Source organism: Lepus europaeus, chromosome 5 (assembly GCF_033115175.1).
Source record: "Lepus europaeus isolate LE1 chromosome 5, mLepTim1.pri, whole genome shotgun sequence".
NCBI classification, from domain to species: domain Eukaryota; kingdom Metazoa; phylum Chordata; class Mammalia; order Lagomorpha; family Leporidae; genus Lepus; species Lepus europaeus.
Genome location: NC_084831.1, coordinates 157642819 through 157669788, shown reverse-complemented (window position 1 = coordinate 157669788; position 26970 = coordinate 157642819). Strand labels below are relative to the sequence as shown.

At 44.4% G+C, this 26970-nt stretch overlaps 1 protein-coding gene across 2 annotated transcripts in view; it reads right to left on the bottom strand.

Annotated features, from left to right (window-relative positions):
* RC3H1 (ring finger and CCCH-type domains 1) overlaps positions 1–26564 on the bottom strand; it is a 62613-nt gene extending 36049 nt beyond the window's left edge. For both annotated transcript variants that reach the window (XM_062192995.1, XM_062192996.1), the window contains exons 1-3: positions 26306–26564; positions 6951–7323; positions 1822–1942 (exon numbers count right to left, since the gene is read on the bottom strand). In XM_062192995.1, the coding sequence (XP_062048979.1) occupies positions 1822–1942; positions 6951–7181 (352 nt within the window). In that variant the 5' untranslated portion in view covers positions 7182–7323; positions 26306–26564. The remainder of the gene's footprint in view (positions 1–1821; positions 1943–6950; positions 7324–26305) is intronic.
* Positions 26565–26970: the final 406 nt, after the last annotated feature.

Genomic DNA, 26970 nt, shown 5'->3' with positions numbered 1-26970 from the left:
ATATGTGAGTTACCTCATATAAAGTTATTATTCATCAGGGTATCAATTCTATCATTATTCATTATAATCATGGAAGAAAAAAAGGCCAGACAACAATAATTAGATTAAGATCCCAATCCTAAGGTACTCAACAGTGCTGGCACACTGTTTCATATTACTTAATTTCACTCTCTTTTCATAATATAAAGCCCTTTCTGGGCAGTAATAGCAACTTTTATTTTTATTACATTCCCTATAGCACAGAACGAAAAACTAAACAGAAGAAACACTATTCACAGTCGTCAAATGATAGAAAGATCTCCTAATCACTAATGTATTTATACTTTTGGAATCATTTAAATAATGTTTAAAATCATTTAAGCTCTCAAGTCACTGCTTTATTAGATGTGATTTTTTAAAAGATTTATTTATCGGCTGGCACTGTGGCATAGTAGTTAAGCCCTTTCCTGCAGCATTGGTATCCCATATGGGCATTAGTTCAAGTCCCAGCTGCTCTACTTCCGATCTAGCTCCCTCCCTACTAATGGCTTGTGAAGGCAGTAGGAGATGGCCCAAGTGCTTGGGCCCTTGCACCCATGTGGGAGACCCAGAAGAAGCTCCTGGCTTCTGGCTCCAGATCGGCCCAGCTCCGTCATTGCAGCCATTTAGGGAGTAAACCAGTGGATGTAAGACCTCACTCTCTGATTGTAACTCTGCCTCTATTTAAATCTTAAAAAAAAAAAAAAAAAAAAAAAAAAAAAAATCATCTATTTAGTTGAATGGCAGAGTTACACAGAGTTCTTCCATCCAATAATTCATTCTGCAAACGGCCGCAACGGCCGGGGCTGGGCCAGACAGGAGCCAAGAGATTCATCTGGGTCTCCCACATGGGTGGCAGAGACCCATGTAGTTGGGCCATCTTCCGCTGCTTCCCCAGGCACATTAGCAGGGAGCTGGAATGGAAGTGGAGCACCTGGGGCTTGAACTGGTGCTCATATGGAATGCTGTCCTTGCAGGTGGTGGCTTAACCTACTATACGACAATAACAGCCCCAGATGTGAATTCTGGTGGTATTATTTAGCATGAAATGGGTTTGATTTAAATACATGATTTTCATTAATAATCACTGAAAACTCACAATTTTAATGGTTTTAAAAAAAATATATATATATATATATATTTTTTTTTTTGACAGGCAGAGTGGATAGTGAGAGAGAGACAGAGAGAAAGGTCTTCCTTTTTGCCGTTGGTTTACCCTCCAATGGCCGCCGCACCGCGCTGATCCGATGGCAGGAGCCAGGTGCTTATCCTGGTCTCCCATGGGGTGCAGGGCCCAAGCACTTGGGCCATCCTCCACTGCACTCCCTGGCCATAGCAGAGAGCTGGCCTGGAAGAGGGGCAACCGGGACAGGATCGGTGCCCCGACCGGGACTAGAACCCAGTGTGCCAGCGCCGCAAGGTGGAGGATTAGCCTAGTGAGCCGCGGCGCCGGCCTTAAAAAATATTTTTAACTTGACAATTTCTTACATTTTTTAAGTCTGATTTTTTTTAAAGGTTTATTTATTTATTTGAAAGGTAGAGTTGGAGAGCACAACAGCCAGGAGTCAGGAGCTGCATTCAGGTCTCCCACATGGGTGCAGGAGCCCAAGTACTTGGGTCATCCTGCCTGCCTTCCCAGGTACATTAGCAGGTAGCTGGATCAGAAGTGGAGTAGCCAGGACTCAAATCGGAACCATTACGGGATGCCAGTGCTGTACGTGGTGGCTTTACCCACAATTTCAATGCTAACATAAGTATCATTGATAGATATCTGCTTAGAATGGATATTCTCATCAGATTTACCTCTAGCACTGCTGAGTGGTTTCAGGTACAATGCTAATTCTTCTACACATTTCTTGGCTTCTTCATAATGCTTTGTATCTTCAACCCCACTACATAAAGTAATAGGCTGTTGCTCAGGGACCTGAAAACCAAAAGAAAATGTCTGAGTGCTCATTAATTAATTAAACAAATGTTTATTATGTTTTATGTGCTGATTAACTGTAATACTGGCAACATCAAAACAATCACTAAATTTACTGAATTCTTTCACAAGACTTTTCCTATATACACATGAATCTACTGCACTGTAACAGCTTTACAGAAATGTAATTTACATTCCATATAATTGAATACTTTAATGTATACAAATCAATAGTTTTTAATATATTCACAGTTGTGCAACCAGCCCCACAGTGAACTTACAACATTGTCCATATTCCACAAATAAACCGCATGTACTTTTTTGAGTAAAAATTTACAAAAATTTGTTTATCAATTGATCTGCATAGTGTATTTATTTTATACCAGAAGTATGACTTTGTAAAGCTGCTGTAATTGTTATACACCATAAAACTAGATGAGCGTTGATTAATTCATTAAGGTCCCTTATGTAATCAACGGGTACATATATCAATGCCCATTTTATTAGTCTTGGATCACATATCCATTCATTTATATGCTTACAGTTTACTTTTTTTAGGTTTTTAATGAATATAAATTTCGTATGTACAGCTTTTAGGAATATAGTATTTCTTCCCCCCCAATTCCAGTCCTCCCACTCCACTCATATATACTCTTTTTAACAGTCATCCCTTCATTTCTTCCCAACCTCCTACCAGCCTTAGGAAACATGACTCTATTTTCTACCGGATCTATGGATTTGCCTATTCTAGACATTTCATATAAACAAAATCACAGAACCACACAATCTGTGGTCTTTTATTTATATATGTGGTCTCTAGTGACTTCTTCCACTTAGCATGTTTTCAAGCATCACCAAAGTTGTAACATGTACCAGTTCCTCTTTTCACAGCTGAATAACACTCCACTGAAAAGACATATCACATTTTATTTAAATAACCATCCACTGACTGACATTTGGGGCTTGTTTTGACTTTTTTTTATTATGAATAACTGTTATGAACATTTGTGTAGATTTTTCTCTTGCATTTATAAGTATACCAAGGAGTGGGAGCTCTGTCTACACTTGAAAAACCACCAGACTATTTTCCAAAACTATTCACTTTACATACCTAGCAGGAGTGTACAACATTCCAATTCCTTCACACACTTACACATGTAGGGACAAAGAGAGAAATCTTCCATCTGCTTGATTATTCCCCAAATGCCCGCAACAGGCAGAAACCAGGAGCCAAGAACTCCATCTGAATTTATGTCATGGGTGGTAGGGACCCAACTACTGAAGCCATCATTTGTTGCCTTCTAGAGGGCACATTAGCAAGAAGGTAGATGCATGTAGAAGCTGTATGGAATGCTTCACCTTTCGTTCATGGATTTCAAAAATTTCATTTTCAAGTGAAATAAAATAATTATTTTATAATTATTTATTATATATTACAATATATAACACATAATATATAATATATATCATATATAGTATATAATACAATATATAATAATATGTTATTATTATATTATAACTATTTAAAACTATTATATATATATACTTATGGAGTACAATGTAATGGTTTGACATGTCCATGTGAAATGATTAAATCAGGCTGGCTGGCAGATCTGTCATCTCATGTAATTATCAGTGAAAAGATTTAAAATATACTCTTATAGCAATTTTGAAATACAGAATGTATTAATTACAGCTGCTATTCTATATAATCACTGTCTTTTGTCTACCTGAAACTATGCACAATTTGATCAATACTATCTTTTTGCATCTCTTTGTTGCGCTGTGATTTTGATTTGTATTTCTCTGATGGCTAAGGATACTGACCATCCTTTCATGTGGTTACTGATCATTTGTGTATCTTCTTACCACAGAGGAAAAGTGCTGTTTTCATTACATCATATTCAGGATACGTACTGTCAACATGACTTATTGTTGATATTAACTTTGATCAGCTGGCTGAGACAGTAGTTACTAAATTTCTCCAGTACAAAGTCATTCAATCTCTTGCCTTCCATACTGTACTTTCTGGAAGATATCACAATGCATAACCATACTCATATCCTGCCTCCGTGAGGACAGAGTACCTATACAATCTATTTGTAATCTCCCAGGTGGGGAGATCTGTCTCCTTCCTCCATTTATTCAGGCAACCATTTGTCTTTTTCTATATAGACTCCTATACTATATAGACTCTACACTTTGGAATTGTCTCAGTTCTAGAATCATCCTTTTCTCCAAGGAACCTTGCTTCCTTTTTCTTCTTCTTTTTTTTTTTTGGACAGGTAGAGTGGATAGTGAGAGAGAGAGAGACAGAGAGAAAGGTCTTCCTTTTTGCCGTTGGTTCACCCTCCAATGGCCGCTGCAGCCAGTGCATCATGCTGATCCGAAGCCAGGAGCCAGGTGCTTCTCCTGGTCTCCCATGCGGGTGCAGGGCCCAAGGACTTGGGCCATCCTCCACTGCCTTCCCGGGCCATAGCAGAGAGCTGGCCTGGAAGAGGGGCAACCGGGATAGAATCCGGTGCCCCAACCGGGACTAGAACACATATTAAAATGCACAATCGTGGCCGGCGCCGCGGCTCACTAGGCTAATCCTCCGCCTTGCGGCGCCGGCACACCGGGTTCTAGTCCCGGTCGGGGCACCGATCCTGTCCCGGTTGGCCCTCTTCCAGACCAGCTCTCTGCTGTGGCCAGGGAGGGCAGTGGAGGATGGCCCAAGTGCTTGGGCCCTGCACCCCATGGGAGACCAGGAGAGGCACCTGGCTCCTGCCATCAGATCAGCGCGGTGCGCCGGCTGCAGCGCACTACCGCGGCGGCCATTGGAGGGTGAACCAACGGCAAAGGAAGACCTTTCTCTCTGTCTCTCTCTCACTGTCCACTCTGCCTGTCAAAAAAAAAAAAAAAAAGCACAATCTTCAAATTTCATAAACATGAATTGTTCAGTTAAAATAAAAAAGTTCTCATTTTGCAGAAAAATTAGACAACTTTATGAGGAAAAAAAACAAGCCTTGGTTGTTTATTATTAAAATGCTGTAATTCTAAAATCGTCATCCTCAATGAACCTTTTTCTAAAATATTACCAACATTCATACTGGAATTTTCAAGATTAAAAATCTCTGTAAAATGAAAACTTCAGTATAGGAAAAAATAATCAACTGCATTTTTCCTTCTGACAAACATTTATTAATTTTATTTGAAAGAGTTAGAGAGAGAGACAGAGAGAGGTCTTCTATCTGCTGGTTCACGTCCCAAATGGCCACAATGGCCGGAGCTGAGCTAATCCAAAGCCAGGAGCCAGGACCTTCTTCCAGGTCTCCCATGTGGGTGGCAAGGACTTGGGCCATCCTCCGCTGCTTTCCCAGGCAAATTAGCAGGAAGCTGGATCAGAAGTGGAGCAGCTGGGACTTGGAATCGAACTGGCAACCATATGGGATGCTGGTGCTGCAGGCCAGGGCTTTAATCCACTATGCTATAGCACCAGCACCTAGTAATGTTTCTGATGACATCAAGATATGGTTGCAAATAAAGTTTTTGTTTTGAATAAGCTATTCTAGAATATCTAGTATTTTATTAGATATCAACATAGCTAAAAAAAACTTAGGTTTTAGCAATCTATAGTAAGATTAAATATTAGTAAGGCTGCATCCAAACATACATATTCAGAAAATAATTTATGGCAAATTTATAGAACTTTAGAATGGCATTATGCAACTTAATAGTGAAGGAATATCCAAATAAACTGTTATCTAGTGATAAAAAAAAAAAACTACCTCTTTTGGCTTTATAAAATCTGGACACTCATCTTTTTCTTTTCTTTTTTTCTTTTTTTTTTTTGACAGGCAGAGTGGATAGTGAGAGAGAGAGACAGAGAGAAAGGTCTTCCTTCCGTTGGTTCACCCTCCAATGGCCGCTACGGCCGGCACACCTCGCCGATCCGAAGCCAGGAGCCAGGTGCTTCTCCTGGTCTCCCATGCAGGTGCAGGGCCCAAGCACTTGGGCCATCCTCCACTGCACTCCCGGGCCACAGCAGAGAGCTGGCCTGGAAGAGGAGCAACCGGGACAGAATCCGGCGTTCTGACCAGGACTAGAACCTGGGGTGCCGGCGTCGCAGGCGGAGGATTAGCCTATTGAGCCGCGGCGCCGGCCTGGACATTCATCTTTAAACTGAAAATACTAACATAAACTTTCAAGTATTACCTTCTAAATTATCAGACTAACTTTCATATTTAGGTACCTAGGAATATTTGGTACCCTAAATAAATGGTTCCCCAAAGTTGTGGCTTATAATTTTTGTCACCTTTCTCATTTTACATTTGAGTTAGTACCTAATTAAATAAAACTTTTTTAAGTAGCTTCACCTTTCATACCAGGAGAAGTACAATGGCTTCATATTTTCCTCAATTAAAAGATTCTTCTGACTTACTGCTTAAATTTCTCTTGGGGCCAGTGCTATGATATCACAGGTGAAGTCACTGCCTACAATGCCAGTATCCCATCGGCACCCGTTCAGATCCCAGCTGCTCCACCTTCTGATCCAGCTCCCTGCTAATGTGCCACGGAAAGTAGCAGAAGATGGCATATGTCCTTGGGCCCCTGTATCTACGTGGGAGACCCACAGGCGACTCCTGGCTTCAGCCTGGCACAGCCCTGGCTGTTGCAATCATTGGGGAGTGAACCAGGAAGACCTCTCTGTTTCTCTAACTCTGCCTTCCAAATAAATAAAAAAATAAATCTTAAAAAAATAAATTTCTCTGGTAATCAGAACAAATATAATAGGACTGTTAAAAATCTGACCACAACATTAAATGGATGTAACTGTACTATATAAAGTGAGAAACACAGGAAGACAATTAATAAATTTCTTAACATACTAAAATAACAGATTTGCACCGTACAGAATAAAATCTAATTAAACAGAAGGCAATATTACCTAAATTCAATTCAACAGGTTTCCCCGAGGAGGAAAACACACACAGAGAGATTACAGGTATTAAGTCATGCATCTTACCTGAGCACCCACTAGCTGCAGCAATGCTGAGTTCACGGGGAGGAGCTCAATGTCTGTATTGATAGTGGTCTGGTCAAATGGACAAGCCTTGCGATGGAGTTTATTGAGGCACATCTTGCAGACAGTATGGCCACAGCCCAAGCTGATGGGCTTTCGGATCGTCTCGTCGAAAGTCTGAGTGCAGATTGGGCAGGAGAGGAAATCCGTCCATTGTGGAGCTTGCACAGGCATTGCTTCTGCAGTTGCAATTTACTAACACACACAAATCTAAAGCAAAGATTCCACTGGAATCAAAATTTTTGAAAAAAGTTTATCTCTCTTTTTTTTTAAATATCTTCTGTAGATACAGTCAGCACATAGTGTGAAATATAACCTGGAAGACAAAGAAAATGGAAAAAAATGAGTGCCACCTTTTTTAAGATTTATTTATTTATTTGAAAGTTAGAATTATACAGAGGCAGAGAGAGAGACAAAGCGAAGTGTGCCACCCTTTTTAACTAAGCTATAAACTGCTGAAGAGGAACCACAAGTCTGGTCTCACCCTACCACCTTTTTTATTTGAATATGTTTATTTGAGACAGAGAAGGCGGCAGAAATAGAGAAAGGGTATCAGACAGAGACAGAGAGCACTACCATCTTCTGGTTCACTCCACAAATGTTCCCAAAGCCAGGGGTAGGCCAGGCCAAAGCTGGGATCTGCGAACTCGTTCCAAGTCTCCCACATGCAGGGTGAGTGACAGAGACCCAACCACTTCAGCCATCAGTGCTGCCTCCCAGAGTTTGAGCAACAGAAAGCTACAGCTGAGACCCAAAGCCTGACACCGCAATGTGGGATGCCAGCATCTCAACCAGAATTAACCAGTGTACCAACATCTGCCCCGCTAAAGTTTTATATACTAACAGGAATCTCTTTAAGGCTCCTTATAGAGCCTATACTTTGTTTACCATGTAAAACATACTTACAATACTTACTTCAAAAGAATAAATCCCAATTTAAGAAACAGAATAATTACAGTCACCAGAACCCATATACAATCATAGGTCACTGTCTATCCTGTTTTTGGTGGGAGACATACATCTATCACAGGTTTTCCTTAAATAATTGATGCCCAGAATAATAAAGCACGAGTACAGTACTACAAGTTGTTGAAGATTTGATGATGCTCAGTAGTCACCTTACGAAGATGAAACAGAGGGGCTGGCATTGTATGCAGCAGACTAAGCCACCACCTGCAACACTGGCTTCCCCTAGGAACATTGGTTTTAGTCCCAGCTACTCCACTTCTGACCCAGCTCCCTGCTAATGTGCCTGGGAAAGCAACAGACGATGGGCCAAGTCCTTGCACCCCTGCCACCCACATGGGAGACCTGAAAGAAGTTCTGGGCTCCTGGCTTCAGCATGACCTGGCTGTTGCGGCCAATTGTGGAGTAAATTGGATGGAAAAGTTAATGTCTGTCTGTCTCTGTCTCTCTCTCCCCCTCTCTGTAACCCTGACTTCCAAATAAAGAAATCAATCTTTTTTTTTTTTTTTTTTTTTTTTAAAGATGACAAAGCTTCTTGAAGGGGGTGGGCATTGTGGTGCACCAGGTTAAGCCACTGTTTGAGAGAGATGTATCAGAGTGTCTGGGACTGAGTGGTACCTCTGCTTCTGATCTAGCTTCCTGTTAATGCACACCCTAGGAGGCAGTGGAAGATGGTTCAATTACTTGAGTCCCTGTCACCCCTGTGGGAGATCCAGATGCAGTTCCTGGATCTTGACTTTAGCCTGGCCCAGATCCAAATGTTGCAGGCATTTGGAGAGTGAACCAGCAGATGAAAGATACAGTTTACTCTCCCTCTCTCCCCATAATAAATAAGCAAGTAATTAAATAAATAAATCAGAAAAAAAATCTTGGAGCAGGCATTTGACCTAGTGTTTAAACAGCTGCTTGGGGCACCCACATCCATGTTGGGGTGCCAGGATTTCAGTATTGGGCCAACTCCCAATGTCAGCTTCTTCCTAGTGTGAGCCCTGTGAGGGAGCTGGTGATGGCTCACATAATCACCACCACTGGAGACCTGGACTGAGTTCCCAGTTCCTGGCTTCAGCCCAGTACTAGTCCAGCCCCAATCACTATGGGCATTTGAGAATGAATCAGCAGGAAGGAGCTCTCTGCCTCCAAATTAAAAAATTCTTATTTAAGATATAATGAAATAGAAAAGTAAATTATGTACCTATACATCTTACTCTTCAGGCATTAAATTTAATTCATTCTGAACCTTAAATACAAGCCCATCACTGACAGAAAAAAGCGTTCATTAAGTGAGCAAAAACCACCCATTCATTCAACAAATATTTACAAGCACTATTTTGTGACAGATTCTGAATTGTGGAGGCAGTTGTGAAACAGCAGTCACAGCATCGCCATTCATGTAGCTAAGGCTATTGAAACTCAAATTTGAGTTTTTGCAAAGTATACTACTAGATAGTGAATGAATGTTGAAATGAAAATAAACAAGAAATGTAATGCTTCAGTAGAAAGTTCCTGAATTAACCTCATATTCAAGCTGTGTGTTCAAACAGTTCTTGCCATAACAAAAATAAAAGCAAATTATGAGACTGCCCACATTTTGATTGCTAAAGTAAAACATTAATAGTGCTTTTAATAAGCATCTACGAATGTGTATCAACAAGCAGGTTTATACATACATATATATATCTCCTCCCCCTCCCCCCACCCCTGCCAAAGAAACCTTTTATTTAAGGAATATAAACTTCATGCATTTCTTAAGTACAACTTTAGGAATATAGTGATTCTTCCCACCATACCTGACCTCCCACCCCTTCTCCTCCTCCCCTCTCCCATTTCCAGTCCCAATCTCCACTAAGATCCATTTTCGATTAACTTCATACATAGAAGAATAACTCTATACTAAGTAAAGAGTTCAACACAAACACACACACATATATTAACGATTTTATTCATTTATTTGAAAATCACAAAGGGAGAGGCAGAGACAGAGAGAGAGCAAGCGAGCAAGCGCGAGCAAGCCTGCCCTCCTTCCACTGGTTCACTTCCCAAAAGGCCACAACACTCAGGGATGGGTCAGGCCAAAGCCAGAATCCAGGAGCTTCATCCAGATGTAGGGGCCCAAGCACATGGGCCATTTTCCATTGCTTTCCTGGGCACATTAAGCAGGGCGCTGGACTGGAAGTAGAGCAGCCTGCACTTGAGCTGATGCCCATGTGTGCAGTGCCAGCTTTACCCACTAAGCTCCAGCACTAGCTATGTCTAGATGTATATTAAATATTAATAAATACCTAAGTATACATATATACTACAATATTAACTCCCAACTGGGAGTTGGGAATCTTTTTTATTTTTTATTTTTTTGGAGTTGGAAATTCAATTCAGGTCTCCCATGTAGGCAGAAGGAACTTCCCCAGCCCCGATACTTGAGCCTTCCATGGTCTTTGTTAGCAGAATTCAGGAGCTAGAGCCAAACGTCAAGCCCAGGTACTTTGATAATGAGTTCAGGCTTATATTATATTATTACTACTTCATATTTAAAACTGTCATCTGGATGATAAAAATGAAATACAGTATCTAGGGGCCAGAGCTGTGTTGTAGCGGGTAAAGAAAGCTGCCGCCTGCAGTGCCGGCATCCCATATGGGTACTGGTTTGAGTCCTGGCTGCTTCATTTCCAATCCAGCTCTCTGCCATGGCCTGGGAAAGCAGTGGAAGATGGCCCAAGTCTGCATCTGCGTGGGAGACCTGAAAGAAGTTCCTGGCATTCAATTGGCTTAGCTCGGGCCATCTGGGGAGTGAAACAGCGGATGGAAGACCTTTCTCTCTCTATCCCTGCCTCTCTGTAACTCTGCCTTTCAAATAAATAAATAAATCCTTAAAAAAAAAAAAAAAAAAAAAAGACTCCTTGATTCAGAGAGGTAAAAATGGAAACTGGTATTCATCAAGTATCTACTCCTTTGAGGCATAATTATGTCCATTTTACAAATGATAACTCTTGAGGTCTGGCAGCATTATTAGCCCAAAGCTAATAAACTGTTAAGATTAAAACCTAGGTCTTAGGTATGTAGAAGTTTCTGCAATATACATTATAACAAATAAAGCCTCAAAGTAAGAGGGAAATCTTGGATCTCTTCCAAATTCACCCCCATGAGATGAGTTTTTTTTTTTTAACTCACTATCCTTGACCTTAACTTAATTTCCACTTTCTTTGGAACATTTCCATAGCAACCAACATGCAGGGCCACATCAGAGAAAAGAAAAATTTTAGCTATCCTGAAAAATGAAGCTAAATAGACAAGAAAAACAGATGAAAGCTCGTTAAAACATTTAGAGTTATAATTCTCAGCAGGACATCAATCTATAAAGGAAAAACAGCCTAAATGAGGAAAGCTGCAGGTTCTGCTAGCAGTAATACATTGTGAAGACCCAATTCTGATCATAAAAACCTTTCCCAAAATACACAGACTAAATCATAACCCCAGTAGACACAGTATCTTAGGCACAAATAATTTATTGTGTTAATTAGCTTCTGATCCCAGCTTCCTGTTAAGGTGGATGATGGAACATAGTGGTGATGGCCCAAGTACTTGGGTTCCTACCACTCACATGGGAGACCTGGATTGAGCTTCTGGCTCCTGGCTTTGACCTGGCCAACTATCGCTTTCATAGGCATTTAGGGAGTGAATCATAAGAGATGTCCCTGTCCCTGTCTCTCAAGTAAATAAATTTTTTTTTAAAAAGACCTTTCTCTCTCTCTCACTGCCTAACTCTGCCTGTCAAAAAATAAAAAATGGGCTGGCGCCGTGGCTTAACAGGCTAATCCTCCGCCTTGCGGTGCCAGCACACCGGGTTCTAGTCCCGGTTGGGGTGCTGGGTTCTATCCTGGTTGCCCCTCTTCCAGGCCAGCTCTCTACTATGGCCCGGGAAGACAGTGGAGGATGGCCCAAGTCCTTGGGCCCTGCACCCCATGGGAGACTAGGAGAAGCACCTGGCTCCTGCCTTCGGATCAGCGCGATGCGCCGGCCGCGGCGGCCATTGGAGGGTGAACCAACGGCAAAGGAAGATCTTTCTCTCTCTCTCTCTATCTACTCTGCCTGTCAAAAAATAAATAAATAAATAAGATTTATTTATCTGTTTGAAAGTCAGAGTTACACAGAGAGAAGAGAGGCAGAGAGAGAGCAAGAGAGAGGTCTTCATCCACTGGTTCACTCCCCAATTGGCTGCAACAGGCGGAGCTGCACTGATTGAAAGCCAGGTGTCAGGAGCTTCTTACAGGTCTCCCATTTGGGTACAGGGGCCCAAGGACTTGGGCAGAGAGCTGAATGGGAAGTGGAGCAGCAAGAACTTCAACCCAGTGAAAGATGGCCCAAGTAATTGGAAAATGGAGATGAAGCTTCTGGCTTCCCAGGCCTTTGACGCCAACTGGGGCAAGAGCCAGCAGACAGATCTGTGTCTCTCCCTCTCTTTCAAATACAATAAAATCAAATTACGTTTTGTCCCATTCTTCCTCCAACCCAGAATCTTTTCTCCATTTTTTATAGGACTTAATATAAATTCCTTCTGAGGAAGCCCTCCCTTATCATCTTACTTAAAACTTGCACCCAACCCTTCAACTGCTCCCATTACCCCACAACACACAAACTGCATACTTCCCACCTTTTTCCAATTAACCTTTCTCCACCATCTTTCTCATCATCCAAAATTCTATTTTTATTTATTATTACAGTGTACACTCACTACTAAAACATAAGCTCTATTTTTTATTTTTATAAAAATATTTTATAATAATTTTTTTATTAAAAATGGATTTGTATGTTTTTCCTCTAGTCGCTTCTGTATATTTTTATTTATCAGGCATCATTCTCCATGTTTTACATGCATTATCTCACTTCCATCCACTGGTTCACTCTACATGCCTGCAACAGCCAGAGCTGGTCCAGGCTAAAGTCAGAAGGCTGGAAATCAATGTGAGTCTCCCACACTGGGTGGCAGAACACAAGTACTTGAGCCATCACCTGCTGCCTCCAAGGGTGCGTATGAGCAGGAACAGAAAGAGAGGAGCCAGGACTTAAACTAGGAACTCTGATATGGGATGCAGGCATGACAAGTGGCAGCTTAACCACTGCATTAAATGCTGACACCTATTAAAAATTTGTTTAGGCCGGCGCCGCGGCTCACTAGGCTAATCCTCCACCTGCGGCGCCGGCACACCGGGTTCTAGTCCCGGTCGGGGCACCGATCCTGTCCCGGTTGCCCCTCTTCCAGGCCAGCTCTCTGCTGTGGCCAGGGAGTGCAGTGGAGGATGGCCCAAGTCCCTGGGCCCTGCACCCCATAGGAGACCAGGAGAAGCACCTGGCTCCTGCCTTCGGATCAGCGCGGTGTGCCGGCCGCAGGGCGCCTACCACGGTGGCCATTGGAGGGTGAACCAACGGCAAAAGGAAGACCTTTCTCTCTGTCTCTCTCTCTCACTGTCCACTCTGTCAAAAAAAAAAAAAAAAAAAATTGTTTAAACCTGCTCGTCTCAACAATCAGGGCTGGGCAGGCCAAAGCCATGAGACAGGAGATTCATCTGGGTCTCCGTGTGTGCAGGGCCCAAACACTCGCGCCATATTCCACTGCCTTTCCAGGTACATTAGCAGGAAGCTGGACTGGAAGTAGAACAGCTGGGACTTGAACCGGCATCCCTATGGGATGCCAGCACTGCAGACAGCGGCTTAACCCACTGCGCCACAGTGCCAGTCCCTAAAAAAAAAAAAAAAGGCTTAGTACATTTAGTTGGAGGGAAGATTCAAGCAAAACGATCAATCAAATGATTTAATCAAAATAGTTCAAGAACTTCTATCCATGGGAAAATTAATGTAAAAATAGACATATGAATTTTAAAATCAGTCACTATTTCAAAGATTAAAATACAGGGACCAGCCAGCACCACGGCTCACTAGGCTAATCCTCCGCCTTGCGGCGCCGGCACACCGGGTTCTAGTCCTGGTTGGGGCGCCGGATTCTGTCCCGGTTGCTCCTCTTCCAGGCCAGCTCTCTGCTGTGGCCCGGGAAGGCAGTGGAGGATGGCCCAAGTCCTTGGGCCCTGCACCCCATGGGAGACCAGGTTAGGCACCTGGCTCCTGCCTTGGGATCAGCGCGGTGTACCGGCCACAGCGCGCTGGTAGCGGGGGCCATTGGAGGGTGAACCAACGGCAAAAGGAAGACCTTTCTCTCTGTCTGTCTCTCTCTCACTGTCCACTCTGCCTGTCAAAATAAATAAATAAATAAAATAAAATACAGGGACCAACACCATGACACAGTAGGTTAAGCCCCACCCTGTGCCGGCATCCCATATGGGCGCCGGTTTGGGTCCTGGCTCTCCTCTTCTGATCCAGCTCTCTGCTATGGCCTGGGAAAGCAGCAGAAGATGGTCCAAGTGCTTGGGCCCCTGTACCCATGGGAGATCTGGAAGCAGCTCCTGTATCCTGGCTTCGGCTTGGCCCAGTCCTGGCTGTTGAGACCGTTTGGAGAGTGAACCAGTGGATGGAGGACCCCTCTATCTGTCTCTCCCTCTGTTACTCTGCCTCTCAAACAAATAAACAAAACTTAAAAAAAAAAAAAAAAAAAAAAGATGACAATCCAAGTTACTTTGCAAGTACAATACTTAAATGTGGACTTTTGAGGAAGTATAATCAGAACACTTCTCTGCAGAAGACAGTCCAGCTCTCTGCTGTGGCCCAGGAAGGCAGTGGAGGATGGCCCAAGTGCTTGCATCCCTGCACCTGCGTGGGAGACCGGGAGGAAGCACCTGGCTCCTGGCTTTGGATTGGCACAGCGCCAGCTGTAGCGGCCATTTGGGGAGTGAACCAATGGAAGGAAGACCTTTGTCTCTGTCTCTCACTGTCTATAACTCTACCTGTCAAAAAAAAAAAAAAAAAAAAAACACACAAAACAACCTTAGAAAAAAAAAAAAGAAGGAACACAGATGAAGAGTTTACCTCAAAAGAGAAGCAAGAGATTGATCTGAGGAGTGGCCGTTTGGCTGGGTGACTGAGATGTCTGTGTCCCATACTGGAGTGCCTGGGTTTGATACCTGCCTTCAGCTTCTTGCTACTGCAGACTGTGGGAGGCAATGGTGGCAGCACAGGTCACTGGGTCCCTGCCACCCACATAGGGGACCTGGATTGAACTCTTGGCTCTTGGCTTTGGCCCAGCCCAGCCGTCGCCACTGTAGGGATCTGGGGTGTAAATCAGAGGATTGGAGCTCTCTTGATTTGTCTGTCTCCCTTGGCCCCTCAAATAAATAAATGTACAAGAAAAAAAAAGGAGTGATATGAGACCCTCCATTTTTTAAGCTGTGGAAACCTTAACGTGATGAGTTTGGGGGAAGACACAAGTTCATGTGATAACCGATAAGAGTTTAGATGCCAATAATGTTCAATTCAATTTTTCATTATCTCGGCCGGCACCGCGGCTCACTAGGCTAATCCTCCGCCTTGCGGCGCCGGCACACCGGGTTCTAGTCCCGGTCGGGGCACCGATCCTGTCCCGGTTGCCCCTCTTCCAGGCCAGCTCTCTGCTGTGGCCAGGGAGTGCAGTGGAGGATGGCCCAAGTCCTTGGGCCCTGCACCCCATGGGAGACCAGGAGAAGCACCTGGCTCCTGCCTTCGGATCAGCACGGTGCGCCGGCCGCAGTGCGCCTACCGCGGCGGCCATTGGAGGGTGAACCAACGGCAAAGGAAGACCTTTCTCTCTGTCTCTCTCTCACTGTCCACTCTGCCTGTCCAAAACAAAAAAAAAGTTGCAATTTTTCATTATCTAAAGTGGCTCACACATGGAGGGAAAATTTTTTGCCCATCATAACGTCATAGAGAAATCAGCAAAATAGGATAAATCTGAACTTCAGATTCTAGTCATTTAAAAATTATATTTATTAAATCTATAGCTATGGTACTTACAATTTGTTTACAAGGATAATATTTTAAATTACACAGTATACAAGAAACAATCTTCAATAATCTCTTTGAAAGTAACTGTAATTTATAAAAGCAGCTCCACCTATGATGATCCCAAGAACAAGAATAAGGAGATCCAATTCTAATTCTACTTCTTAATTTATTAGCTCTGAAATCTGTATATGTTTGCTAAATATTCAACAGGTTTAAAGAGATAAAGAAGAAAAAGATGACTCTAGATTTTAGGGATAAAGAAGAGTAGAGTAAAAGATTATGTCATTATGGGAAATCATACTATTATGGTTAGAAAAAGTGGTTCTCTGTGGGAGTAAAGATTTTTTAATTATGCAATTTAAGATTGCTGACAGCACAGGCAACAGGAAAAATAAAGCACTGAAAATACAAGTTTAAGGACATATTGACATAAACAGATAAATTCTCTGGGAAAGTGAATATAAGCAGAAAAGTGAAGCTTGGGAAAATAGTTTATCTAAGTTCCTTCCATTATGGTAACCACTAGCCAAATGTAGCTAATTCAGTCCTTCAAAGGTGCAGAAAAACTAAATTATAAATTTTACTGAGGGACCAGCGTTGTGGTACAGCAGGGTAAGCTGCAGCCTGTGTTACCATCATCCCATACTGGAGTGCTAGTTTAAGTCCTGGCCACTCTGCTTCTGATCCAGCTCCCTTCTAATGTGCCAGTGGAAGATGGCCCAAGTACTTGGGAGACCCAGATGGAGTTCTAGGCTCCCAGCTTCAGCCTGGCCCAGCCCCAGCAACTGAAGCCATTTGTAGATGGATCTCTTTCTCACTCTGCCTTTCAAATAAAAAAAATAAACCTTTTAAAAAGTTTAATTAAAACTAATCCATACATTAGAGTATTTTTAGCAGAAACCAAATGGAGGAAACTTAAATGCTTATTACTAAGTAAAGCAGCCAATCTAAAAAAGCTACATACTGTATGACTCCAACCATACGACATTCTGGAAAAAGCAAAACCGTGGAAACAATAAAAAGATCAGAGGCTTCCAGAAGCTCAAGGGGGATGCACAAAGAACACAAGGCATTTTTAGGTCAGTGAAACTATTTTTCATGATTCTATAATATAACAGATACGTACACCAGTTTTTGGAAAAATCCATAGAACTACATGACAATACTTCAAAAAGTTCATCGAAAATAGAATCAGGTAAGTTTATTTTGGTGTAAAAAATCTTGAAATTCAGCCGGCGTCGCGGCTCACTAGGCTAATCCTCCGCCTTGCGGCGCCAGCACACCGGGTTCTAGTCCCAGTCGGGGCACCGATCCTGTCCCGGCTGCCCCTCTTCCAGGCCAGCTCTCTGCTGTGGCCAGGGAGTGCAGTGGAGGATGGCCCAAGTGCTTGGGCCCTGCACCCCATGGGAGACCAGGAGAAGCACCTGGCTCCTGCCATCGGATCAGCGCGGTGCACCGGCCGCAGCGCGCCTACCGCGGTGGCCACTGGAGAGTGAACCAACGGCAAAAGGAAGACCTTTCTCTCTGTCTCTCTCTCACTGTCCACTCTGCCTGTCAAAAAAAAAAAAAAAAAAAAAAATCTTGAAATTCATGTATACCATGGATCTTCGAAAAATTCATGGAAAATGTTATGAAAAAACTATGCATGGATTTAAATTTTTTGAACGAAAATAAATTTACCTTTTAATTCCATTTTGCACAACCTTTTCTAAATCCTTTCATTACAGGGCCAGCATTGTGGTACAGTGGGTAAAGCCACTGACTGCAGCACCGTCATCCTATATGGGTGCTGGTTCAAGTCCCAGCTGCCCCACTTCCCATCCAGATCTCTGCTAATGCCACCTGGGAAAGCAGCGGAAGATGGCCCACATCCTTGGGCTCCTACACTCATGTGGACCTGGATGAAGCTCCTGGCTTCAACCTGGCCCAGCCCTGGCCATTGTAGCCATCTGGGGAGTGAACTAGTAGATGGACGATATCTCTCTCCCCCTCTATGTGTAACTCTTTTAAACATATAAATTTTAAAACAAAAAAAAAAAAAGAAATATTTTCACACAATACAAAGAACAAACTGTAATGTTCACTGTAAGCTTCAGTAGTAATAATGTATCAGCATTGGTTATCAGGGTAAGCTACTGCCAGTGATGCCAGAATCCCCTATGAGCAACAGATGGCCCCACGGCTTGGCTTCCTGACACCCATGTGGAAAACTGGATAGAGTTCCAAGCTCCTGGCTTCTGCCTGGCCCAGCCCCAGTTGTAGCAACCATTTGGAACTGGTGGATGGAAGATCCTTCTCTGTAACTCTGCTTTTCAAATAAAAAAAAAAAAGAGGGGCCAGCATTGTGGTACAATGGTGTAGTGGGTAAAGCCACCACCTATAATGCCAGCATCCCACTGGCACTGTTCTGGCTACTCCATTTCCAGTTCAGCTCCCTGCTAATGGTCCGGGAAAAACTGCACAAAATGGTCCAAGTGTTTGTGCCCCTGCCACCCATGTGGGAGACCTGGTTGAAGCTCCTGGCTCCTGGTTTCAGCCTGGCTCAGTCCTGGCTGTTGCAGCCATTTGGGAAGTGAATCAGTGAATTAAGCAGGAAAATATTTATTGAAAGGGTACTAGGAGTCAGGTATCATCATTTAAATTATACAACATACTGGCCGGCGCCTCTGCTCATTAGGCTGATCCTCCGCCTGTGGCGCCGGCGCCCCGGGTTCTAATCCCACTTGGGGCACTGGATTCTGTCCCGGATGCTCCTCTTCCAGGCCAGCTCTCTGCTAGGGCCCAGGAAGGCAGTGGAGGATGGCCCAAGTGCTTGGGCCCTGCACCCACGTGGGAGACCAGGAGGAAGCACCTGGCTCCTGGCTTCGGATTGGCGCGTGGGCTGGCTGGCTGCGGCCGTAGCGGCCATTTGGGGGGAGGTGAACCAGCTGAGGGAGGACCTTTCTCTGTCTAACTCTGCCTGTCAAAAATAAATAAATAAATAAATTATACAACATACCTTTTATTATTTTTTAAAGATTTAATTATTTATTTGAAAGGCAGAGCGACAGAGGAGGAGAAACAGATCTTCCACCTGCTTGTACAACCAGAACTTGAATAAGAGGCCTGTGCCATGGCTCACTAGGCTAATCCTCTGCCTTGTGGCGCCGGCACACCGGGTTCTAGTCCCGGTCGGGGCGCCGGATCTATCCTGGTTGCCCCGCTTCCAGGCCAGCTCTCTGCTGTGGCTAGGGTGTGGCCAGGGAGTGCAGTGGAGGATGGCCCAAGTCCTTGGGCCCTGCACCCCATGGGAGACCAGGAGAAGCACCTGGCTCCTGCCATCGGGTCAGCGCGGTGTGCTGGCCACAGCGCACCAGCCGTGGCGGCCATTGGAGGGTGAACCAACGGCAAAGGAAGACCTTTCTGTCTCTCACTCACTGTCCATTTTGCCTGTCAAAAAATAAAAAAAAAAAGAACTTGAACAAGGACTCAAACTGGCACTCCAGTATGGGATGCCAGAGTTACAAGTGGAAGCTGACCCGTCTTACTGCCCCCCAACAATATCCTTTAGAGAATGAGGAATTATAAAGCTTAGTGTCAAGTATATATGATTTAACTAATTTATTTTGTGACAATTAAAGACCATTTTGCCCACTTCCAAGTCTAAACTGGAGACAAGAGAAATGAAATTTTGTTTTATAATAAAGCTAAGAATCTAACAATTCTATTTCATTCATAAATTTTCCACTAACAGTAATTTTAGGTATGTATCTCTATCAACTCATTTAAATATTTTAAAATCTTTTTAAAGATTAATTAATTTATTTGAAAGGCAGGGTTACAGAGAGGTAGAGGCACAGAGAGAGAGAGAGAGAGAGAGAGAGAGAGAGAGGTCTTCCATCCGTTGGTTTACTACCCATATGGCCACAACGGCCAGAGCTGTGTCAGTCCGAAGCTAGGAGCCAGGTGTTTCTTCTGGGTCTCCCACGTGTGCAGGGACCCAAGGACTTGATCTATACTCCACTGCTTTCCTAGGCTATAACAGAGAGCTGCACCAGAAGTGGAGCAGCTGGGACTTGAATCCATATGGGATGCCGGCACAGCAGGTGGCGGCTTTACCCACTACGCCATAGTGCCAGCCCCTTAAATGTTTTAAATTTGCAAATTTAGTACATTAGCTTTCCAGTAAATGTTTTCATATTTTTCCCCTTAGCTTCCTACTAATGTGCATCTTGGGAAGCAGCAGATGATGGCTCAAGAATCTAGGTCCCTGCAACCCACATAGGAAATTCAGAATGAGTTCCAGCCTCCTGAATTCTGTCTGGCCAAACCTCGGTAGTTCAAAACACTTAGGGAGTAACCAGTGGGTGGAAGATCTCTCTCTCTCCCTCTTCTGCCTTTCAGGTAAGTAAAAAGAGGGGGCTGGGGCCATCACTGTGGCATAGCAGGTCAAGCTGCCACCTGCAGTGCCGACATCCTATATGGGCGCCAGTTTGAGACCGGTCTGCTCTGGCCTGGGAAAGCAGTACAAGATGGTCCAAGTCCTTGGGCTCCTGCACCTGCATGGGAGACTCAGAAGAATCTCCTGGCACGTGGCTTCAGGTCAGCACAGCTCTGGCTGTTGGGGCTATTTGAGGAATGAACCAGTGGATGGAAGACCTCTCTTTCTCTCTCTGCCTCTCCTTCTCTCTATGTAACTCTGACTTTTAAATAAATAAATCTTAAAAAAAAAAAAAAAAAAAAGGAAGAAGGGGCCAACACTGTGGCGCAGCAGGTAAAGCCGCTGCCTGCAACACGGGCATCCCACACTGGTGCTGGTTCAAGATTTGGCTGCTCCACTTCTGATCCAGCTCCCTGCTAATGTGCCTGGGAAAGCAGTGCAAGATGACCCAAGTGCTTGGGTTGCTGCACCCATACAGGAAACCCAGATGGCATTCCAGGCTCCTGGCTTTGGTCTGGCCCAACTCCAGCCATTACAGACATTTAAGGAGTGAACCAGCAGATGGAAGATTCTCTCTCTGTCTCTCCCTCTAACACTGCCTTCCTAATAAATAAATAAATAAATAAATCTTTAAAAAAAAAAAAAAAACCTAGAAATATATAAAAGCTTTAAAAATTAGCTAAGTTGGCTGGTGCCGTGGCTCACTACGCTAATCCTCCGCCTGTGGCGCCCGCACCCCGGGTTCTAGTCCCGGTCGGGGCACCAGATTCTGTCCCAGATGCTCCTCTTCCAGTCCAGCTCTCTGCTGTGGCCCAAGAAGGCAGTGGAGGATGGCCCAAGTGCTTGGGCCCTGCACCCTCATGGGAGACCAGGAGGAAGCTCCTGGCTCCTGGCTTCAGATCAGTGCAGCACGCTGGCCGTAGCGGCCACTTGGGGGGTGAACCAACGGAAAAGGAAGACCTTTCTCTCTGTCTCTCTCTCTCACTGTCTAACTCTGCCTGTCAAAAAAAATTTTTTTTTTTTATTTAAAATTAGCTAAGTCATAAAGTCAACTCAGAGATCAGAGTTCCAATATAATTCTAAATATAATTTCTCAATGTAACCGCAAAGAAATCTTGTTAATATCCCAATTTTCTTCTATACATTAAGAAAACCCAAAGGGCAAAAAAAAAAAAAAAAATTTAGTAAATTTTCACAACCCAGTGAAGAAGTACAAATGAATCTGAGAGTTTTGGTCTAAGTCTTCGGAGTGATCAAATCTTAAAACTGTACACTGCTGTGACCCTTGACTGGTCTTCCATAGAGTTCCTAACAACAGATCTACTAAAAGAAGTACTGTGAGGGTCTGGCACTGTGGCGCAGTGGGATAACATCCTGGCCTGCGGTACCAGCATCCCATATGGGCGCCAGTTGGAATCCCAGCTGCTCCTCCTCGGATCCAGCTCTCTACTATGGCCTGGGAAAGCAGTGGAGGATGGCCTAAGTCCTTGGGCCCCTGCACCCACGTGGGAGACCCAGATTTGGATCAACTCAGCTCTAGCTGCTGTGGTCATTTGGAGAGTAAACCAGTGGACGGAAAACCTTTCTCTCTCTCTCTCTCTCTCTGTAAATCTGTCTTTAAAATAAACAATAAATAAATAAATAAATAAATAAAAAGAAATATTGTGAAGAATGAGGTGGTATTTGATTCCTTGCTATGACAAGTTTTTTATGCAATTTCAATTGTACATACTACTCTCAATCGTGGCTCAAAATAATTTCATTTAAATCCACATAGATGGAAAAGAGATGGTGACTGCCAGGGATAAGGGTGAGGAAGATAAAGGAGTATTATCTTAATGGGTACAATGTTTCCTTTTGGGGTAATGACAATGTTTAGAAATTAAGGTGATGGTTTCCAACATTGTTAATATATTACAAACGTCAGTAAACAAACAAAAAAAAAGTATATGGCTCCTGCCTTCGGATCAGCACCGTGCGCCAGCCACAGCGTGCCAGCCACGCCGGCCATTGGAGGGTGAACCAACGGCAAAGGAAGACCTTTCTCTCTCTCTCTCTCTCTCTCTCACTGTCCACTCTGCCTGACCAAAAAATAAATAAATAAATAAATAAAAATATTTATTCCTCTATGATAGAATTGATTTCGGGAGCTCAAAACTGAATAGAGAAGCCAGCACTGTGGTGTAGTGGGTAAAGGCACCACCCGCAGTGCCAGCATCCCATGGGGCGGTTCAGGTCCTAGCTACTCCACTCCCAATCCAGCTCTCTGCTGTGGCCTGGGAAAGCAGTAGAAGATGGCCCAAGTCCTTGGGCCCCTGCACTGGCGTGGGAGACCCAGAAGAAGCTCTTGGCTCCTGGCTTCGGATCGGGGAAGCTCTGGACATTAAGGCCACTTGGGGAGTGAACCAGCGGATGGAAGACCTCTCTTTCTCTTTGCCTCTGTTTCTCTGTAACTCTGCCTTTCAAATAAATAGAATCTTAAAAAACATAAATAACTAAACCTGAATGGAAGGCAAATACAAATTATGGGAAAGCAATCAAAAAAACATTATAAACTGAGAAGAAATCACTATTCTAATATATAAAAAACAAACTAAATGTTATATAAGAAGTTAAAGGCACGAATCTGATCAATAGTGGATAGAAGTAAAAATACTAAAGCTAACTGCTTTGTAGATATAGGGCAACATGACTTCAGACTGGTAAATTTCACACTTGAAGGCACAAATATAAGGAATGGTAAAGAAACTTTGAAGTTAAGAAAATTTTCTTGGTAGAAATGTCTGACAAAATTCATCTTGTAGCACAACTCTCAAGGCTAGTCCAAATCCAACCTGGACTCCAGGATTAACACAAAAGGAGACTGCGATGAGGATCCCGGGCAGGTATTTAGTCTGGATGCCAGTTAAGATGCCCATGGCTGATATCAGAGTGCCTGGGTGCTCCTGACTACTTCCTCCTAAAGCAAAGTCTGGGAGGCAGTGTGGATGGCTCTAGTAGACGGGTTTCTGCCACCCACATGGGAGACCTGAACTGAGACCCTTCCTAGCTTCAGCCCCAGTCTGGCCCCAGGCATCCTGGGCTTCTGGGAAGTGAACCAGCAAGTGGGAGCTCTCTTTTCCTTGTTTTACCGCCTCGCAGATAAACAGGTAAATAAATAAATAAAAGATCCAAAGAAAACGGGATGATTTTGAAAGCATTGACTGTCTTGTTACAAGCCTGTGGGATTATCAGTCCCTCTGAAGCCAGTCCTGAAGAATATCCAAACCCCAAAGCACAGACAGGGCCAAAGCTAAACCAGGTCAGAAGAGCCTGCCAGGGAACATCTTGATCTGAGGCGTTCACCGAATAGGAATCATTTGTCAAGTGTATCCTTCACTTTGTTGGATACCGACCATTTTCAAGATAATTACAAGAGTTGACTGAGACCCCATCAAATTCCATTTCAAACTCTTTTAGAGATGAAAAATACTGCAGAATTCTAAATGATCTATGGATCTAAGGGAAAAAAATTATAAATGAAAACTTTAACATCACTGAATATTATTAAAATTGTTTTGCAATTTTCATAAACCATATCAAAAGTACAATTTATTAATTGCTTATATAACAAGCTAAAGTCATGAAACAATGATGTCGATACCACAAATCTGTTCTAAGTAAATGTTATGAGTTTCTATATTTTGTGGCGTTCAGACTTGCTAAAAACAAATGTAAGTTTTGTTTTTTGATTCACATGAATGTTTTCTTGGTCCTGTAAATGGGTATTTGCCAGGGCACAAATACAACACCTAATTTGTGTCACAACCTGGGTTTGCATAAACTCATTTATCTATTAATTATGTGAATTTTTGTTAGCTATCTAGCTTCTCATAGCCTCAGATTCTTCATAGGTAAATTAAAAGCATTTCCAACATTGCAACATAACTGGGATTAAAGGAGATGTTTTTAGTCATTCAACAAGCAAGTTCTGAAAACTAATTTTTATACATATAATTCCCTTTCCAATCTCTTAAAATGAAAAAAATACATATTTTAACTTTCAATATTACCAATAAAATGCAAATCTAACTCTTAAGCTATAGTCCCAAAACCCCGTAGTAGAAACTGTTTTAAATATTGCTTGAGAAAATCTGAACTGAAATAATCGAATAAATACTGATACTGGAGATATAAGTGAGGAATCATAACAGTTCTGACACAAAATGAAAACCAGGCTCTGTGAGGTTTTTTTTTTATATTAAACAGAAACAGGGACCCAAACTCAGCCCAACAATTGTTGAGTCAGGATCAAATTTTAATATAAAAGATTACTATTTAATTATCTTTGTTTTCAAGAGTGATAAATACTAGGTAAATTAATCCCTGATACAACATGACTTTTATAAAATCTTAACTAGGTACATTAGCTACTTAAAATTCACAAATTCATAAAGAACTGCAATTATTTTAATAGACTGAGGACCACAGGTAAATTTAAGATTTATTACAATACTGGCTTGGTTTGGACTCCATACAGACCTCCTAAAAGAACACATACACACAAAAATTCACACAATTGAGCACTTTAAAAAAAGTTGTCTTTCTAAATCCCTTAATTCCAAAAAAAAGAAAATCACATCAACAGGAGTCATATGAAGTTATTCTTTCTCCACTGGGCAAAAAATTAAAACATCTACAACATTATTTATGCAAGGCATAAGATTAATATCATTATTGATATTCATCTACTATGCTTCAAAACCTGTAGGAGTCCATGTTTACTCAACTGCTAGTCTATGACCATCAATTCCTGTGGGAAAACTGGGAACTAATGTTACTCAGGGAATCTAAAAATGCTTTGAATTACCACAGACATGGACCAATTCTAATCAGAAATTTACCCTGGGATCTTCTCTGCACAGGTCAATCCTCCTCCTAAAATCTCAAACGAAATGCCTAAGGTGGACCATGCAACTGAATGTTAAACAAGGAGAAGCAATCTTTTGGACGCATCCAAGCAACTCCAGTGTAATTTTCCGCACCTGCGGGAAGAGACTGACTGTGGCAGATCCCTTGAAACATTAAGTTCAGGGCAAATATTGCAGTTAGCTATCTCAAGTTCCAGGCACAACTGCATGTAAGTACTCAGTTCTAAGAGCTGTCTCCATGTCTCCTGCTAAGTCGAAACATTCAAAACAGAACCGCAGTCGTCTCTAGGTTTTGAAAATTATTGTTGAAGGTTTTTGAAATCTTCTAAAATATGCTTAGGAAATCAAATTTGAGGCTCAGGCAAAGATTGATGTGGAGTAATTTTAGGACAAAATACTGAAAGGCCAAGTTAGAACATGGGACAGGACAAGAGAGTCCTACAGCTTGGAGATTTTTAGACTAGTTAATGCTGTTGGGTTTTAGGCTACACGGTAATAATTCAACACGGCGCGACTGAAAAAACAAAAAAGTTCCACTGAACGTTACAGTCTGTCTCCGTGCTGCCAGTAAGCCGCTCTGTGTCCAGTCTCGGGCTACTCTGGGATGTCAGGAGCTGTATTATTACTGCGCCCACAGCACCCTGGGGCACTCGGTCCTAACCGGTGTTCAGAGAGGGCTCTGCGGGACGCCGACGGGGACGAGCCTCGTCTCCACCCCTATCGACGGCCACGCTGCGCGCCTGCGGCCGCCGCACTCGCCGTTTTATTTTTCCTTTAGAGACACCTGCACACCTCGCTTCCCCGCCGCCAACCGGCAGACAGGCGAGCGGGCTCGACCCCAGGAGCCCCCGGGCGGGCCGGGCGCTCGGGGCTGTTGGCGGCCGCCTCGCCCTCCCCCACCCCGGCCGGGCCGTCCGGAAAGCGCCGCCTGCGCGCCGGGGCCTCCCCTCACGGGCTCCCTCACGGCCTCCCCGGCCTACCGCCCCGCGCCACGCCGAGGCCTGCGGCCTGAGGCCGGCGCGCACAGCGCCCTCCCCGCCGCCGCCGCCTATTGTTCCCGCCCGCCCGCCCGCCGCTCTCACCGCGCCGGTCCGAGCCGCAGCTCCTCTCAGCTCCGAGTCCCAGCGGCCGCCGCCACCGCCGCGGCAGCCGCCGCCGCCGCCGCCACCACCGTCGACTCTGATTCCGTCCCAGGCCTCCGGGCCACGGCCGCCGCCGCCGCCGCCAGCGCCGCCTCCGGTCTCCCACCTGCTGCTGCTGAGGCTGCTCCTGCAGCAGGGGCCATCTTGTTGGTCTGCCTCCGCTTCCTCCTCCTCCTCGTCCTCCGCCGCCCCGTCGCTCGTTGTCCTCGTCCCCTTCCTCTTCCTCAGACTCCGGCCCGCCCCGAGCCTGGGGCGGAGACCAGGGCGAGGCCCCTCCCCCGGGGCGGGGCGAGCGGGCGGGGCGGGGCGCTCTGAGTCACCGCCGCCAACGCCCGGGGCCGCGGGGCGGGGCGGAGACCAGGGCGAGGCCCCTCCCCCTGGGCGGGGCGAGCGGGCGGGGCGGGGCGCTCAGTCTCCGCCGCCAACGCCCGGGGCCGCGGGGCGGGGCGGAGACCAGGGCGAGGCCCCTCCCCCGGGGCGGGGCGAGCGGGCGGGGCGGGGCGAGCGGGCGGGGCGGGGCGGGGCGCTCTGAGTCACCGGCGCCGACGCCCCGGACCGCGGCGCGGGGCGGGCAGGTGGCCAGCGGTGAGCGGGAGCCGGGGGCC